The sequence below is a fragment of the Octopus bimaculoides genome, chromosome 3, assembly GCF_046866305.1.
Source record: "Octopus bimaculoides isolate indiv1 chromosome 3, ASM4686630v1, whole genome shotgun sequence".
Taxonomy (NCBI): domain Eukaryota; kingdom Metazoa; phylum Mollusca; class Cephalopoda; order Octopoda; family Octopodidae; genus Octopus; species Octopus bimaculoides.
Genome location: NC_142930.1, coordinates 46,546,162 through 46,565,827, shown reverse-complemented (window position 1 = coordinate 46,565,827; position 19,666 = coordinate 46,546,162). Strand labels below are relative to the sequence as shown.

At 35.6% G+C, this 19,666-nt stretch overlaps 2 protein-coding genes across 6 annotated transcripts in view; both read left to right on the top strand.

The window, feature by feature from the left end:
• LOC106870142 (putative E3 SUMO-protein ligase RNF212) overlaps positions 1–1,822 on the top strand; it is a 29,908-nt gene extending 28,086 nt beyond the window's left edge. For all 3 annotated transcript variants that reach the window (XM_014916135.3, XM_089348921.1, XM_014916134.3), the window contains one exon: positions 1,660–1,822. In XM_014916135.3, the coding sequence (XP_014771621.1) occupies positions 1,660–1,663 (4 nt within the window). In that variant the 3' untranslated portion in view covers positions 1,664–1,822. The remainder of the gene's footprint in view (positions 1–1,659) is intronic.
• Positions 1,823–5,068: 3,246 nt separating this feature from the next.
• Positions 5,069–19,666, top strand: part of LOC106870148 (origin recognition complex subunit 2) — a 23,964-nt gene continuing 9,366 nt past the window's right edge. Inside the window, exons 1-12 of one of the 3 annotated variants that reach the window (XM_052966513.2) lie at positions 5,069–5,232; positions 6,187–6,312; positions 7,269–7,352; positions 8,436–8,507; positions 8,760–8,831; positions 9,084–9,155; positions 11,974–12,045; positions 13,579–13,665; positions 14,383–14,591; positions 16,169–16,374; positions 18,627–18,759; positions 19,364–19,457. In XM_052966513.2, coding sequence (XP_052822473.2) covers positions 5,109–5,232; positions 6,187–6,312; positions 7,269–7,352; positions 8,436–8,507; positions 8,760–8,831; positions 9,084–9,155; positions 11,974–12,045; positions 13,579–13,665; positions 14,383–14,591; positions 16,169–16,374; positions 18,627–18,759; positions 19,364–19,457 — 1,351 coding nt within the window. In that variant the 5' untranslated portion in view covers positions 5,069–5,108. The remainder of the gene's footprint in view (positions 5,233–6,186; positions 6,313–7,268; positions 7,353–8,435; positions 8,508–8,759; positions 8,832–9,083; positions 9,156–11,973; positions 12,046–13,578; positions 13,666–14,382; positions 14,592–16,168; positions 16,375–18,626; positions 18,760–19,363; positions 19,458–19,666) is intronic. The other 2 variants (XM_052966514.2, XM_089348917.1) reach the window with 2 other exon arrangements.

The following is a 19,666-nucleotide window of genomic DNA, read 5'->3' as shown; positions in this document are numbered from 1 at the left end:
AATGCTTCTCTTTTTTCCTTATTTCTTATTGTATTACATATGTAAAAGGTTGATAGTTGCAATAGAGACATTAGTCTCTCTCTATCACCTTTCAACAAAATTATATATTAAGAAACAGTAGAACAATTAATAACATAATAAAAATAAGTTTTATTTTTGGTGATGCTTGGTTTTACAAATCCTGTGTCATTCAGCTTAGCAGCCGCTGGTTGACTTATAATCAGCATTGGAAGGTTAAGGGCTCCGTTGATGCATGCCAGAGGAGAAAATAGCTGTCGCTTCGAAGGCATCGTGTTAAAGAGAGTTAGAAAACGAAAGTAGCTCTTTAAGTACTGGTTTTACTACGCATGCGCACTCGAGGGGCTTCCGGGAAGGCAAGTCCCTTGTGCATGTGTAGATTGTACTTCCTCAATGGCGGCCATAATTTCGCGCCACTACACATAGTTATTAAAGTATATTAAGATGCATCACTATATGTTTCGACATGCCTTCATAACATGTTGGATACTATGTGTTATGTTGCACTTGTTAAATACAACTTGACACATCACTGCAATGTGTTATGACATACAAGTACAGTGTGTTATAACATACTACTGGTATGTTATAACATACTACTGGTATGTTATAACATACTACTGGTGTGTTATTACATATTACTAGAATGTGTAATGACATATCACTATAATGTATTATTACTTGCTACTACAGTGTATTCACTTATGACTTACAACTACAATGTGGTATGATTTTCCACTAATATATGTTATGACGTATCATTACAATATGGACATATACAGTTTGTTATGACATACACTATTACAATACACTAGTGAGGCCTGCATAATTTCCACAGAATGATAAAAATTGAGAGGATCTATTTAAGATAGAAAGGATTATTTGCATTTTTAAATATTCATAACTTTGCTTTCATTAAATATACTTGATGTTTGTCTACATTCATTTGCTTATATCTCTTTTGGTGTTGTCTTTTTTCTCTTTTTATTATATCTTCTCACTGTTCCTCTCTGATCCTTGCTCTATATATGTGCACCCTTTCTTCGGCAGCTTGCAACTATGTTTCTTGTGAATCCATAGTTTGGGCTAAATTAGCTCTTATAAACAAATATCAATTTTTTTAAGCAAGCAGATGATAACTGTTTGCACTTATGTGCATACGTTTAACAATGGTCCCTATAACTGCTTCCCCTGTTCCTCTCTCTCTATCTACCTTTCTTAAATCTCACTACCAGAGCATCACCCTCTCCTATATATTATATCCGCAACATATCTCTTTCTCTTCACCTTTCCCTTCTGCTAACATCTTAACCACATAATAAGTATTCCTTCCCCCACCCCACCACACGTTAACACTTCTCTCTTCCTCTTTTTCTCTCGTTTTTTACCTCTACCTTCAGCTGACCATGTGACCGTTTGGCCTAGGTGTACTAATATTAATCACATTTCTCTACTTCTTCCTCTCTTCTTTCTTCACTCTCCCTCCCTCTCTCTCTCACTCTTACTCCACCTACACCTTTCTAACTAACTAAAGTGTAATGGGCGAATGAACTAGCAGATTATTATATAGATTATGATAACGGTAATGATGGAGATACTGTTCTACAAATGTTACAGTAAACTTAATTTTTTTACTTCCAGATAAAAGTTCGTCCTTCTATCAGTAAACCAGAAATACAAGTCCAAAGAATTTTATATTTCAGACAGCTTTTTCTGTGTTTCCCGGTTAAATTTTGTAATTTTTACAGTTATATTCCTTTTCTAGAGATTTATTTTTAAATCACAATAAAAATTTCAGAAAAGATTTTTGTTCTGTCATCATTCTATTTGTGCTGTAAGAAAAATTTCAAGACAGCCAAGGTAAAAAAAAAAGACTAAATAAAATGAATCCTTATTCTAGAATGATATAAACTTAAAGATGTCAACATTTTTAAGACTGGTTATTATTAATAAGATTATAATTTTAGGACTATTAGCTTCATTTCCAGAAATGAAATATTTTTTTAATATTTACATCTGTTACACTTTGATCTCTTTTCATCATCAGTGGATGCATAGTGAAGTATTATCCATTATCCATTTTTTCCGCATGCTGGTTCTGCCTATTCTCCTCTACAGCGCTGAGACCTGAACCAACCTCAAACAGCACCTGAACAAGCTCGAAATGCAGTGTCTTTGTCAGATCCTTAATGTCTTTCTATGTGACTGAATCTCAAGCAACAACATCCAGGAATAATGCCAGCAGTAGCCAACCATTGAAGACCAAGTCCAGCAGTGAAAGGCTACAGTGGTTTGGCCACATCTGCTGGATGAGCACTGGAAGACTACCATACCAACTTCTTGGTGGCAGCAGTTCTTGCACTGGAGAATCCAGTGCAGCACATGAAAGAAAACATTAGTAAAATAAATTGAAGAAGACCTGAAGTCACAGTGCTTTGACCATGCGAATGCCAAGGCCATTGCCATGGATCAGAAAGTGAGGAATAACATCATCACCAGACGAAGACAGGTGGTGTAAACAACAAATGGATGTATTAGTTTAACGCTCGGGAATAGAGAAAGTCTGACGTTTCGAGCTACACTCTTCAACTGAAAGGAACACAGAAAGAAATAAGGAGAGAAACAAGGAGAAAAAAAATATAAATGTAGTGGTCAGCGATCTATCATGGCGAATGCCGGACAGAAAGTTCACACAGGAGAGCTAAGAAAAAGGGGAGATAACAAAGGGAAAAGAAGTGGTGAACCCAAGACGAGAAGCTGTGTGTGTGTGATATAAAGAAAAAGATGTACTTCACTCACATCCTCGTTTGTTCTTATTCTTACTCCCATTCTTTTTCTGCTCTTTTTTAAAAAGACAAACACACTTTACCTATTATTAACTGTTTCTTATATGTATTAGTCCTCCCAACCTCTTAGACCCTCTGAAGAAGCCTAGAGGCACATTCATCATCTACGCATTATCTACCCATCCCTACAGAACACTGAAGAGATGAAGATATGGAGGATTTCATTGCCTCTTGGCACAAACGGCCGTAAGGAACTAGCACTTACTGACAATTTGCTCATTTCTGTACTACTAATACATGTGTATGTATTCATCTGATACACCCAGGGAGAAAAACTAGAGGTAGTTGATAGCTGCCGCTATCTGGGCGACCAAGTTAGTAGTGGGGGTGGGTGCGCTGAAAGTGTAGCTGCTAGAATAAGAATAGCCTGGGCAAAGTTCAGAGAGCTCTTACCTCTGCTGGCGACAAAGGGACTCTCACTCAGAGTAAAAGGCAGACTGTATGATGCATGTGTACAAACAGCCATGCTACATGGCAGGGAAACATGGGCTGTGACTGCTGAGGACATGCGTAAGCTCGCAAGGAATGAAGCCAATATTCTCCGATGGATGAGTAATGTCAGTGTGCATACCCAACAGTGTGTAAGTATCTTGAGAAAAAAGTTGAACATAAGAAGCATCAGTTGTGGTGTGCAAGAGAGACAATTGCACTGGTATGGACATGTGGTGAGAATGGATGAGGATAGTTGTGTGAAAAAGTGCCATACCCTAGCAGTTGAGGGAACCCGTGGAAGAGGTAGGCCCAGGAAGACCTGGGCTGAGGTGGTGAGGCAAGACCTTCTAACATTGGGCCTCACCGAGGCGATGACTTCTGACCGAGACCTTTGGAAATATGCTGTGCATGAGAAGACCCGGCAAGCCAAGTGAGACCTAAATCCAAGGCCTCTGCCAGGGGTGTAGCCAGCCCACTTATGCGTACCTTTCCTTCTTTGGACACTAAACTCCGCTTGCGAAGACCTGTTGAGGCAAGTGAAATCGAAACTGAACTAAATTCGACAACTGGCACCCATGCCAACGTCATCTCCTTCATTGGACATGAAACTCAGCTTGCGAAGACTTATTGGGGCAAGCAAAAGCAAAATCGGGATGGCACCTGTGCCCAGCGTCGCCTTTCTGGCACTTGTGCCCGTGGCATGTGTAAGGACTTTCCAGCGAGATTGTTGCCAGTGCCCCTGGACTGGCTCTTGCGCGGGTGGCACATAAAATACACCATTTGAGCATGGCCGTTGCCAGTACCGCCTGACTGGCCTTCGTGCAGGTGGCACGTAAAAGCACCCACTACACTCTCAGAGTGGTTGGCATTAGGAAGGGCATCCAGCTGTAGAAACCCTGCCAAATCAGATTGGAGCCTGGTGTAGCCATCCGGTTTCACCAGTCCTCAGTCAAATCGTCCAACCCATGCTAGAATGGAAAGCGGACGTTAAACGATGATGATATATATACATATATATATATATACATATATATATATATATATATATATATATATATATATATATATATATATATATATACGGCAACTAAGCAAGTGAAGAGGATACAAAATTGACAGACATCAGCTAGTAAACATTCTAGTATGTCCATTTCAGGGTGTATTAGATGAATACATACACATGTATTAGTAGTACAGAAATGAGCAAATTATCAGTAGGTGCTAGTTCCTTACGGCCGATTGTGCCAAGAGGCAACAAAATCCTCCATGATATCTTCATCTCTTCAGTGTTCTGTAGAAATGTGCCTCTAGGCTTCTTCAGAGGGTCTAAGAGGTTGGGAGGACTAATACATATAAGAAACAGTTAATAATGGGTAAAGTGTGTTTGTCTTTTTAAAAAAGAGCAGAAAAAGAATGGGTGTAAGAATAAGAACAAACGAGGATGTGAGTGAAGTACATCTTTTTCTTTATATCAATAAAGGATGTAAAACATCTAGAGAAAATAGTTTTCGAACGAAGTCAACTGAGTTTCATATTCTACCTTTATTATTCTCACAGTCAAAAATATAAATATCTCTTTGGAAATGTGTAACTAACGACGCTATTGTTCACAAATTGCAATATGAAATCGAAAGGTGTTCCAATTGTTTACAAATAACAGCAGTAACTAAGGGAGATAACTCAAAACGCTATTTTTTTTTTCTGCGTGCGTGTGTGAATGTAAGGATATGGGTGGGGGTGGTTTCTCTACTTTTCTACTTTCATTTACCAAAGAGTAACTGTTCCCCGCGAAAAACGATTGCTGACTGGAAAATGACGTTGACAGACGACGAAGACTTAACAAAATTAATAGCCGCACGTAAGTCGGTACGAGTGAAGTTTGTCAATGACGAAGACATCGTCCAACACATTGTACATCTGAAAGAAAGAAAGAGAGGTGAGAATAACTTAATTATGCAATTGTGTTTTATTGCTAAAATCTGTCACCAAGTTGTTTATGTCAAAATTTACTCTACAACGAAGACACTCCGCTACTTTTAATATGATTTCAATACTTTTATTATTTTTCTGAGAAAGGACTCATTATTAGCAGACATTGTCTATTGGTATATATCTGTTTCGTAACTTAATTTCCTGGGAAAATTACGGATTGATAGGGTTGTATGGTTATAATTATTAGTTTATGTCTTTGTTTAATGCCAAATCAGCACCAATTGAGCTATGACGCAAAGGTTGTCGATCTAAGATTAGGTGTCCCCCCCCCCATACATCTCATCTACTATTCCAAGTATACTGTGACTCCGCCGAGCTGGGGACGAATTAATCTAGTGAGATTAGTGTAATTGATATTATGTTCAGTTTGAAAAAAACACAACCGGAGAGTATTCTGAGAAAGATGCTTATTAGAGACTTTGTGGCTTAAAATATATTAAAGATGACGAGAAGAGGAAAGTTTGGGGCATTTGTGTGGTCTTAGGAAGTGAAGAGGGAACTGATGATGACGATAGAGAGAAAAAATGCGGAAACTATGTATTGGTTAGTGAACCATCAGCAATCGGACAAATATTGCTTTTGGATGTTATCTGATATATATGAATTTGTAAGAGACACAGTCTCCAGATTTTAGCAAGTTTCTTGTGTTTTTTGATATCCTATGACTGTTAATGTTGTTTTGATGGTAGCTTGGTCACATTTAACTGGCCAGAACCAGTAAAAGTGTATATTACAAAGAGGTCAGCAACTGATGAATGCTTAAGTATTTTCTCCCGCTCAAAAATGAAATCTTGACGTCAAGTTTTCAACATGTCATTTGAGGCCATGATGAGAAATTGTGAGGTGCAGATAAGTCTGTATTCATTTGTATTTTGCTAGTTTTGATGATCTATTGCAGGTGGCCTTCCACATATGGAGCGTACAGTTTCCAGCGGAGCCAAAAGACAAGCTGTTATGATTAACGACCAAGAAGTTGTACTTGGAAGCAGTGATGAGGAAGATGAAGTTTATAAATCCTCAAGAGGTATGAGATTAATTATAGATATTTTCTCATGTGTATTGGAAAGGTAGAGGTGGTCAGTTGGTATGATTGCTTAACTGTTGATCTGTAAGTGATTGAATCAAACCTTCTTACAAGTGTTGCATTGTGAGCTTGAACAAGATACTTAACTAAATTCTGTTCATCTAAACTAGAATTTTTGGAGACATTCACTCTTTACAATTGAGTTTGGTTAGAAAAGATATTCAGCTGTACTTACCAGTGTACAAACCACAAAACTATACTTATTACTTGTTCTTACACTTTTTGAAAATATATAAATTTACATAACCTATCAACCCATTACAATATGAAAATTGGCAGACCATTGTTCATTGGTGCATCTTAAACTATAATGATGCACCTGTTTACAACCCACTACATTCTTTTCTACTCTTGGCACAAGGCCCGAAACTTTTGGGGAGGGGGCTGGTCAATTAGATCGACCCAGTATGCAACTGGTACTTAATTTATCGACCCTGAAAGGATGAAAGGCAAAGTCGATCTCGGCAGAATTTGAACTCAGAACGTAAAGACAGACAAAATACTGCTAAGCATTTTGCCCAGTGTCCTAATGTTTCTGCCAGCTAGCCACCTTACGACCCACTACATTGGCATTATTAATACCCTGTGTTAACCAGATTACTACATACAATGCTAATGATCAATCTACAAACTACAAGGTGTACCAACCATTTTACAGACCACAGTGCTGTTCAAATAATTGCTATTGAACAAAAACAGATATTTGATCATTGAGACTATAATCTAAAGTAAAGATTATTTCCAATTAAAAGGAAAACTGCAAATCTTTTATTTTTGTGAAATTTATTGCAGATATTGAAGTTGTTTTTCAATGAAAATTTACATTTATTTCTAGTTGTCATTAATTTTTATTTTTTGTTTTTATTTTATATTTTTTTAATTATTACCTGAAAAAGCTTTGGTGAATGATGGAGTTGCTGGTGGTAAAGATTTGTTTACTTTTCGAACACCCAAGAAATCAAATTCAATGACTCAAAAAGGTAAATTGTTCAACTTATCAAGTTTTCAATTTAATTTCTTCCTTCTGACTGGTTTTTATCATCTTCTCCAGACCTTCAGTTTCTGTTGTAGCTGTGTTCTCCACCACCTTACTTTCATTTATTCTCAATAAGTAATGAAATATACTGCCTCATTCAATTGTCTCAGTCAGTATAGAAACACTGACCTAAGTTAGAAGCTGTAGCTAAGCAACTTATTGATCTAGCATCCTAAAGACTTTAGATGTCCAGCCACTAGTATTTGTTTCTAAAAAAAATTGTGGTTTACTGAAAGGAACATCTGCATATTTCTTAAAATGGCTTAACGAAGGACATTTGATGATGAAATATATTATGTATATATAATAATTAATCATCATCATCATCATCATCATCATCATCATCATCGTTTAACGTCCGGTTTCCATGCTAGCATGGGTTGGACGATTTGACTGAGGACTGGTGGACCAGGAGGCGACACCAGGCTCCAATCTAATTTGGTAGAGTTTCTACAGCTGGATGCCCTTCCTAACGCCAACCACTCCGAGAGTGTAGTGGATGTTTTACGTGCCACCGGCACGAGGGCCAGTCAGGCGGTACTGGCGACGGCCACACTCAAAATGGTGTATTTTACGTGCCACCTGCACAGGAGCCAGTCCATCGGCACTGGCAACGATCTCACTTGAATGTCTTTTCACGTGCTAGGGAGGCGACGTTGGTAACGATCAATGGCCATGCACGAAATGGTGTATTTTACGAGTCATCTGCATAGGGGCCAGCCTATCGGCACTGGCAACGATCTTGCTCGGATGTCTTTTCGATTATGCAATATTTTACATATAAGCATTTGATTATGAAATGTATTGTAAAAAGGGATCTCAAATACCAGATGTTAATGCATTGTCACAGTTGATACTATTAATAATGTTGGATTGGCTGAATGTGGTCATGATGATGATTTTTTTTTCATTCATCTTGTAGAGAATGATGTTATAAAAGTGAAAATATGAAGTTGGAGTCTGTCAGTGTTAATATTTTATCTGTAAAATTCATCAACTTATTCCTAGTTTATCTCATCTTTTTCAGCACTTGAATCAAAAACTCCAACCACTCCAAAATCTAAGAATTCTTTGCAAGAATTTAACAGACAATATACAGGTAATTTCTATTGGTTTTTAGCCAACAGCTCGTTCTGTGTTTGAGCTGACAAATGGTGATTATATAGTTATTCAATAATTTTCATATTGGAACTTTCCTAAGTTCTCTGAAAAGAGTTAAATTCTAAAGATTCTTGAAAGCTCCTGTATATCACCAATCTATAATCAAAAGCATGAAGTTGGAGTCTGTCAGTGTTAATATTTTATCTGTAAAATTCATCAACTTATTCCTAGTTTATCTCATCTTTTTCAGCACTTGAATCAAAAACACCAACCACTCCAAAATCTAAGAATTCTTTGCAAGAATTTAACAGACAATATACAGGTAATTTCTATTGGTTTTTAGCCAACAGCTCATTCTGTGTTTGAGCTGACAAATGGTGATTATATAGTTCTTCAATAATTTTCATATTGGAACTTTCCCAAGTTCTCTGAAAAGAGTTAAATTCTAAAGATTCTTGAAAGCTCCTGTATATCACCAATCTATAATCAAAAGCATGAAGTTGGAGTCTGTCAATGTTAATATTTTATCTGTAAAATTCATCAACTTATTCCTAGTTTATCTCATCTTTTTCAGCACTTGAATCAAAAACACCAACCACTCCAAAATCTAAGAATTCTTTGCAAGAATTTAACAGACAATATACAGGTAATTTCTATTGGTTTTTAGCCAACAGCTCATTCTGTGTTTGAGCTGACAAATGGTGATTATATAGTTCTTCAATAATTTTCATATTGGAACTTTCCCAAGTTCTCTGAAAAGAGTTAAATTCTAAAGATTCTTGAAAGCTCCTATATATCACCAATCTATAATCAAAAGCATTCCAACCTTGACTGTCTCCCCACTCAGATATAGAGTATCTATTTTATCCAATGTATCCATCTTTTTTTAAAGGCAGTAGAATGTGATTTGAGAGAGATTTGACTATTATTTCTTGAATGTTGAACATCTTGAAATGATGTGGAAACTGTGAAACATTGATAGAGATTAAGATTGCAATATTTGGAATTATTAGTAGTGTAGACATTGTCATCCAGATACATTGAAAGATGGAAGAACTTGTTTGCAGTTATAGTTTGGAAATTTTTTTTAGTATACTTCCAGATTGCTCTTCCTTTTTGTATGTGCATTTCAGATAAAATATTTTGACTGGAAGAGCAATCTGGAAGTATACTAAAAAATTTTCCAAACAATTAGAAATTCAAATTCACAGTGAGAACTTAATCTTTTGCTTTTGGTAAATGTTCCTGATTAATCTATTACACCTTTACCAAATTGTTTTATATAGATGACTAGGTAACAGAATATTTGATGAAATATTTCCTTTTATCTACCCCAAATTTGGTTGCAAATAGGAAATTTAATATTCTGTCAAGGAGCAAAGATCACTTCGTCTCTTGTTGGAAAAAGGAAAAACTTCCCTCCTTCTCCTCTATATTTTCATATATTTGGTGAAATATAATTTCTTTATAGCACTGTAATGTTATTCTGTTATAAGGAATCACTCAGGAATAATTACTTGTGAATGATCTATTCAAATACTGCAATATTGTTAACTATTGTGGCACATAATGTCGTTTGATGTGGATCACTTATGGTTTAGTTAGAAAATAATTCAGATTATCTTTTCAGCAGAAATGATAATAATCTCTGTACCTTGTATCTCGGATTACTAACTGTCTTTTGTCTCTAGTCTTTAGTTGAGACAGAACATAACTGTGTATTAACTGCTGGGAACCTGTGACATTATAGAAGAATTTGTACTGGATAATTCCAAGTTGGAGGTGGATGAAATCTAAGGTTGTGATTCTTTCAGCTCATTGTTTACAGAAAAGGCCTATCTTCATCATTTTTAGAATAGCTTTCCCATGCTTGTCTGTGTTGGACAGAACTTTTCCAATGCAGCATCTTACCATTTATTACTTTCCTTTGTCATCTCTTTTGTGAGATTCAACATCCTGGAATCAACTTTCACAACTTCTGCTCATTTCTTCTTTGGTTTTCTTCCACTTGGTTCTCCTGGCTCATTTTTACCCAATTGTGTTTTTACATCCACATGCATTACATGTCTGTATCAATACAATCTTTTCTTAAGTGCACTACACCTGACTCCTCTTTCCTCCAGTTTTCTCTCAGCTCATCTGTACCATATTGCTCATGCACACTAACATTGCACATCTAGCAGGGCAGACTTGCTTCATTTCTATCAGCAGAGATAATAGTTCCCTGAACTTTTTTCCCTCCTGTTCTTGTTCTGGCTACTACACTTACAGACTCCATCCTTCCACTACTGATTAGGTAACCTAACAAAAATTATCAGCTGCTCTTACAGATCATTTCAGGCATTAAGAAGAATTTATTTTATTAGTGCTCTGATTGCTAATTACTCTTGTGCATCTTCTACATGTAAGTCTGTTTTCTATGACAATTTACTTGTGCTCCCAGTACAACTCTTGTTCACCACAGATCGTATTAAGTAACTCTATGAAATTCATTTGAACCTGGCCATTTCCATGATAGCAGCAGATTCCTATCTTCTTTTCTACTTACTAAAACTTTATCCTTCACCAACTTTGCACTGAGGCATCTTAGTTGTTTTTTTTGTGTTTATAAATACTATAATCATGCCTTATCACCATTAGAGAGCTATATTTATTATCCAGCCCTGACACTTCTCTTCCCGATACAGATTTCCATTAGTTGTGGTCTAGTGATTAGTCCTGGCTAATGGCGGGATTTGATATATATATATACATGATGATGATGATGATATAGGTGTACATATACATCTATATGTATACATATACATCTCTCTCTCTCTCTCTCTCTCTCTCTCTCTCTCTCTCTCTATATATATATATATATATATATATATATATATATATATATATATATATATATATACACATGTATATGGATACATTTGTGCAGATATATATATGCATGTATGTATGTATATATGTATGTATGCCTATATATATATGTGACAGTATAGTTTCACTGTAGTAGTCTCAGTATGAAAATGAAACCATTAAAGTGAAAGTATCTGTCATTACAGTATCGAAATGTGATTGTTTCAGTTTTGATACTGAAATAGTTTTCTTTTACTGTCAGTGTTTCTCCTTCCTTTCTTTTTGTATTTGTTGTTGGATCGTTCATAAAGGTTCATAAGAGAAAGTAAGAGTTGAAAGGATTTGTAAAAGTATTAGAAAGAGAAAATAAAATTTCATTAGAGGGGAAAATGTTAATTTGTGTAATTTTATGGATTTTATTCGTAATTGGGAGTTATTTTGACTGAAAAAATAACGCTGTGACCTAAGTTATGGTATTTAGAATATTAATTGCGATTCTTTCATCCAAGAAATTTGGAATTGTGTAAATGTATGAATTTTAAACATACACAGAAAATTTGCCTTTTATAGATGAGATAAGATGCATGATGTATTTGTCAACTTTATTTCTTCAGGCCTTCAATCAAGATCTCCAAATACTCCAAAATCTAGGAAGCCATTATCTGAATCCAATAGACATGAAACAGGTAAGACAAAAGAAGGATTTTGTCCCTGATGTGTTTTAATAGTTAGCACATAAATAATGATCTATAACAAACATACATGCATGGCTGTGTAGTTTAGTAGCTTACTTTACCACCATATGGTTTGAGGTTCAATCCTACTGCATGGCACCTTGGCCAAGTTTCTTTTACTGTAATCCCAGGCCAACTAATGCCTTGTAAGTGAATTTGTTAGAAACTGTGGAACATTATCATCTAATGTTTGCTTTCCATGCTGTCATGGGTTAGACTGTTTGATTGAAACTAGTAAGCTCAAGAACTGCACCAGGTTCCAATCTGATTTGGCATGGTTTCTACAGCTGGATGCCCTTCCTAACGCCAACCACTCCAAGAGTGTTATGGTTGCTTTCTAAGTGCCACTGGTACAGGTGTCATTTACATGACACCAGCAATAGCCACAAGTACAATTTCACTTGGTTTGATGAGTCTTCTCAACCACAACATATCGCCACCTCTGTGAGGCCCAACTTTGGAAGATCATGCTTCTGGCAGAATGCGTATCTGTGTGTGTGTGTGTGTCACCACCACCACTTGACAACAAATATTGGTTTGTTAACATCTCTATAACTTAGCAATTTGACAAAAGAAACCAATAGAATAAGTACCAAACTTAAATAATAAGTACTGGGAGTAATCTGACTAAAACTCTTCAAGGTGATGCTCCAGCATTGTCACTGAAACATGTAAAAGAAGGTACAAGGCAGCAAATTTTGGGCAGACAGTCTGATCAACGACTCCTTCTGGATGGAAAAAAGACAATGTTTTTTTAACTTTGAACATAAATAGCTCTAACTAAATTCCATGAGATATTTGTCTATTCTCTACTGATTCTATCAGAGCTTTTATCTAACATCTGCCATCCCATTCAAGTATGATGATAAATGTAAGACAGCCATCATCTTCAGCAACACATTTCCAGTTGTTTTAGACATCCAGTACAGTTACACAGTTTAAATATTCCTTGAAAATAATAAGTCAAGAAATTGTTGTTTAGCCCCAAATCAACCTTCACTGAGTAGACTTATCAGAGCCATTCTAGATGTTGCCATCCCATCTAGGACAATATTATTTAATGTGTCTTTTCCTTTTCTAACATGATAGGCTGTGAGTTGAGGGAGATTTAGCTGCTATTTTTAGTAAGTCATACAACAATTTAGCGGCTGTTGTTGGCTAAAAGTCAAAGAAGTTTTCTTCCCCCACCCATCTCTAACTCTGCATTAACCACTACATCCAGTCCTTCATTCCCAGAGCATATTCTCTGTAGGATGCCCTCCATAGTCTCTTTTTTGTTTTTGAGTTATTCATGAAGAACAACTACATCAGTCTCAGAATTCTTGGAAGGGCTTTGAAAGGCAAAGATAGACCCTTCTTCTAGACCAAAGCATTTAAAAAAAAATAGAAAGTCAATGAGCTGAACCTTAATAGTAAAACCAAGTGAACCATCATCCTTCTACTTTTCAAAGGTGTTACTAAAATATTTCCTTTTCTACATTTCAGGTAGTCTTGCTATGACCTTACGGAAGAAATCACACAAAAGACCAGAAACCACTACACCATATCGGCTCCGTAAAAGAAATCATTTTGGTAAGTATTTCTTTTCCCACTTTTTCTTTTCTAGGCCATTTGTAACTTCCAGCCTGCTATCTCTGGAGTTTACTATGATGTCCTAGTCTGGATTAGATTGTTCTTTCCCAACACTTCATTTATGAGAGACCTACTTTGTATTTCTTCTTCCTATTAAATCGGCCTTAACACTTTAACATTTAAACCAGCCATATCTGGCTCAAATATTCTACCTGCTTTATGTTCAAACTGGCCAGATTCAGCCTCTCACACCTACCCTACAATGTCATTCTAAAAGTAAACAATGGCATCATTGAAATCTCAAATCTATGATTAATTCAAAGTAGTATGAATAAATAAGCATTAAATTTGACAGAGTACCCTGAATGCTAAAAGGTCAAGAGATCTATATATATTGTTAATTTCTTTGTCTTGTAACTTCCTGTTTACATGGTTGAGGCGGCTTTATGGATGTTTTCCAATTTACACCTTCTTGAAATGATTACTGTTGTAACTGGCCACCACAAACCATTCACTCACAATGTAGGAGTAGAACTTGTCAGCCAGGTAGGTTGTGGACAGCTGAATTGTAGGTCATGCTCATGGATACACACTAAATCTGTGTTTGTAAGGTTTGAACTTCTAACTTTGTGGGTAATAATCTAGTACTTTAACCTCATGACTTGTCTTATTGATCAAATTTTCACTGAAGCCAAAGATATTTGAATTTTTTTACAGCTTACAATGATGAATCCTCCAGTGACAGTTTATATTCTTCCAGTGATGAAAGTGACTCAAGCTTTGAACCCCAACAGAAGGTCCTTTCAAACACTGCTGATTTAACTATCAAGGAGTCTAATGATTCCTCTAAAATTAAGCCAACTTCTGAAGCTAACACAAAAATTTCAACGCCAAGTGCTTCCAAAAAAATGCCTGAGGAAGATATGGTATGTATGTTACTGTATATAGTATGTATGAAGTATAAGTTATTTTTGTATATTACATTATATATTATCATACATGTGAAAGCATGTGACCTAGAGGTTTGGTTGTTGCACTCAAAATCACAAGATCGTGGGTTTGATTCCTGGACCAGGTGATGCATTGTGTTCTTGAGCAAACCATTTCACTTCACATTGCTCTGGTCTGCTCAAATCTAAATGAATAACCCCGCAACAGAATAGCCTTCTAATAAGGAGGAATGCTGGCCTGCTTGAAGCTAAAACAATGCGCAGAGCATTGTGGTCAGCGATGTATAACAACATCCAATAGTCTGGTTGATACTGTGATACCACAATTATCCTACATATGCTGTCATATGAAAGAACAGGTTTTTAAGATAAGTTCTAAGAATTTGTACGTGCTATACTTGCTGCATAAGATTACAACAAACTTTACACTTATCACAAGATCATAATTAATGAATTCTGCTATTTTGTTTTTGAGGCAAACTAGCTGATGTTTCTACATTTTAACAAAGTATAAAAAAGTTGTGGGTGTGGCTGTGTGGTAAGAAGTTTGCTTCCCAACCACATGATTCAGGGTTCGGTCCCACTACCTGGTACCTTGAGCAAGTGTCTCATATTATAGTCACAGGCCAATCAACGCCTTGTAAGTGGATTTGGTAGATGAAAACTGAAAGGAGACTGTCATATGTGTGTGTGTCTATATGTATATGTTGGTATGTACCTATGTGTGTATTAAGTGAATCTCTGTTGCATTTTATTACATGTGCCACCAATTTTGTTTTTCATATAGCATAGCCAACATATATCATGTTGAACAGAACTAAACCACTTGCTTGGTATCCTGTTTAGTTGCTTAAAAATAAAGTTAGTAAAAAAAGACAATACTGATTTTCACTTAAAAATCATTGAAAAAACATTTGAACTTGTTACCTTCATTAGTTTCTGAGATACCGCATTAGAAACTTAATGAACCAATCAGCCAAACAAATGAAAAAAAATAAAAGTTTTTCTTTTTTTTGGTTAGATATGCAAGATGACTGAATATTTATAGAGTGGTATAATAAATGTTAGCTTTATAAAGTAAGAAATTGTGTTAATAACATTTGAAATACATTTTTCTTTAGGTTTCTCTGAGCCAGTATAACAATAAAAAAATAAACATGGTAAATAACAATCATTTTAACAGTAGGTGCAGGCGTAACTGTGGTTAAGAAACTTGCTTCCCAATCACGTGGTCTTGGGTTCAGTCCCACTACATGGCATCTTGAGCAAGTGCCTTCTACTATAGTCCCAGGCCAACTGAGCTTTGTGCTTGTGAGTAGATTTGGTTGGTGGAAACTGAGAGAAGACTTGTGTGTGTAACCAACCAACCAACCAATAGTTTGTTAAAAATTACTGATAGAATAACTACCAGGATTTAAATATAAGTACCGGGGTCGATGTTTGACTAGACCCTTCTAAGTAGTGCCAAAAACTAGTGAAAGTTTAAAAAAAACTGTAAATGTGTCTTTTATGTTCATGTGACATTGCATAAAACTTGTCTTATATTCTAACAGCCATCTGTTGTAGAACAGTATTTTGAAGTACATTCTACAAAAGGACTTACATCAGACCGAACACTATCTCGACTGGATATGCCACGAATTGATTTAGACGATTTACAGAAACTTCTAAAAAATGTCTCAGGAAACCATTGCAAGGAGTACAAACAGCTTTTTGACAAATATCCTGAATATTTTGACAAATGGTTATTTTTACTCAGGTAATCTATTTCATGAATTCACTGTCACCTGTAGTTCTTATTTGTTATCTTATATGCTAGTGTGTAACTAAATGACTAAAGAGTACTAAAAGCTGTTGAGATTGGTGATGTATTACTAATTATTATGGAAGTGATAGTGTGTCCATATACATGCACAGATAGGTAAATATTTATTTTTTTATAATCATTTTAACTGTCTAGCATTCAGATTACTTTGTCAAATGCAATGCTTTTTTTTTATTTACATTGTTTTGAATTAATTATGCATTATTTCATAGCTTTGAGGTTTTAACGATGTGATTGTTTCTTTTTAGACAGAAACTGTAAGAGGCCTGCCATATATACATATATATATATATGTGTGTGTGTGTGTGTGTGTCTATTTATCTCCCTCCCATCACTGCTTGACAACTAGTGCTGTTGTGTTTACGTTCCTGTAACTTAGTGGTTTAGAATAAAGACTAGGCTCAAAAATAAGTCCTGGGATCAATTTGTTTGACTAAAATCCTTCAAGGTGGTGCTCCAGCAAGGCCGCAGTCAAATGACTGAAACAAATAAAAGAATACATATATAAACATATATAAATATGTATTGCATATATATATGTCTGTGTGTTGGTATGTGTGTGTATATATACATGTGTGTGTGTGTATATATATATATATATGTGTGTGTGCATATGTATGGGTATATATATATGTATGTATATATATGTGTGTGTATATATATATATATATATATATATATATATATATATATATATATATATATATATATACATACACAGGGGTTGGACAAAATAACGGTAGCACAAGAAATTTATTTTAATATGGGGTAGGACCGCCTTTGGCAGTAATTACAGCTTGAATTCTACGAGGTATGGACTCATACAAAGTTTGAATGGCTTCCAAACAAATTTTTGTCCATTCTTGAGCTAAAACAGTCTCCAGTTTTTGTAGTGATGATGATGGAAGATATCGACCCCTTACTTGTTTTTCTAAAATGCACCATAAATGTTCAACTTCACTAGAATGTTCCTTGTGCCATTTAGTAACAACTTTAGCTGTGTGAATTGGTGCATTATCATCCTGAAATATTGCATTTCTTCCCCGGAAACAGTTCCGCAACCATAGGATGAATTTGATCAGATAAAATGCTTAAATAGTCTTGACTATTAATTCTACCATGAAGGGAAACCAGTGGGCCGGCAGATTTCCAAGATATAGCACAGCACCCCCCCCCCCCCCCAATCATCACAGATCCTCCTCCATGTTTAATAGTTGGAAGAAGGCAGTCTGGGTCAAATGCTTTCTTTGGCTGTCTCTGCACACATATACTCTACTGGTGGTCGGAAATAAGGTAAAGGATGACTCGTCCACGAAAATAACATTCTTCCACTGCTCTAGAGACCAATTCTGTAGGTTTTTACTCCACTCTAAACGCTTTGCAACATTTTTTTTTGAAAGTAGTGGTTTTCTGATTGCAGCACTCCTGTGAAATCCGGCTTTGTGCAGCTCCCGGTGAACAGTTTTTGTGGAAACTGTATTCTTAAGATGGTCATTAAGCTCTGCAGTAATTTTGGGAGCTGTACTTTGGTGATCCTTTCTAACAATTCGCGTAAGAGTCCGACAGTCCCTATCTGAAACTTTTGGCTTTCTTCCGGAGTTTTATTTTGATGAGGAGGTTTTTCCCTCTTTCTCAAAGGCTGTCATTACTTTCGAGACAGTACTTCTTGATACACACCAAACATTTCAGCTGTTTTCATTATGCTAGTGCCTGCCATACGAGCACCAACAATTTGACCTCTTTGAAAGTCCGATAGATCTATCATTTTAATTACCTTTTTCTGATGATATCTGAAATGAAACAGCAATTTTAGCAAAACATATTAGGCCACACTAATAATAAGTCAAAAAGCATAAAAATAAACAAGCTTTTGATGGTTTTATAGATATTTCAAAATTATGATGTTAGGTGTTTCCATTATTTTGTCCAACCCCTGTATATAGAGAGAAACTGTGTGTGTGTGTATGGGGATGAGATACTGCTTATGCAGCAGCAGATTCTGTTATACATGTATGGGTGTATTACACTGTATTGCAAGTGTCTTACTACACTGTAATTATTACTCTATACTGTATTTCATAATAATGTGACTGCTGCACTGTATAGCACTGTTATATTGTGCAGTGTATTAACTGCTTTTATACTAATTTCTATAAGTCATTAATACAGATCTTTTTTTTTCTCAGTTATGGATTCAATATTTTGGTATATGGATTTGGTTCCAAGAAATCATTATTAGAAAAATTCTTCTCTAAAAAACTCAATGGATATGATCATGTTATTGTCAATGGTTTCTTCCCAAGTCTGTCAATAAAACACGTATGTTGACCTTTCATTTTATTTTATTTCACTGATTTTGAAGATGATGATGTTACGGCCTGAAGAGCCATGGGTTGGGTGGAATTCCAGTGTGTTGAAATGCTGGGAAAAAGTCATCAGGATTTTACATCAGTTTTCCATGCTGGGGTTGGATGGGTGATTATTACACTCTTTGATGGCTTTGAAGACCAAATCCCACATGTAAGTTACATTTTTTTTTCATGGTTTCTGTAGCCAGATGCCCTTTCTAACCACACAGGCACACTTGTGCCTATACATGTTCACTTTCCCTAATGAATGCCTGTTGACAAAGGGCAAACTAATTGAAATAAAGTATAAATATTAATATCTCAAGAGCTAGTAATCTCTTCTCATAAAAAAGAAATTAATATATCTTTGAGAGAGCAGCCCAATGTGAAGCACAGTACAAAATAGTAATAATGAATAAATAGTTTTTTAAAAAAATAACTAAAGTCAATAGTCCATAAAATAATCATCTATTTAAATTGAGTTAATTGTTGATGAAATTTCTCTAACATGTGAATCATGTTTTATAACTACAGTTTAAAGAACTTAATCAATGTTATTGTCTTTCACATTTTAGATTTTAGATTCAATAACAGAAGAGATTCTTAATGAAGAAGGAACATTTAAAACCTTGTTGGACCAGTGTGAATTTATTAAGAAGTCTCTAGAAGGTCAGTAGCTTTTTATTTGTTTCCCTTATTAAATTGCTATTTTTATTTTTTTGTGATTTATAAATTAGTGAAAGGAATAGTGACAGTACTTATAACCTTTGCTGGTTCTTATAGACTGGTGTGACTTATTTTCAGTTTTTAACATCTGTAGGCTGGTGTTTGCTATGTGAACAAAGAATGAATTGCAGTTCTGGAGATAACTTAAATGT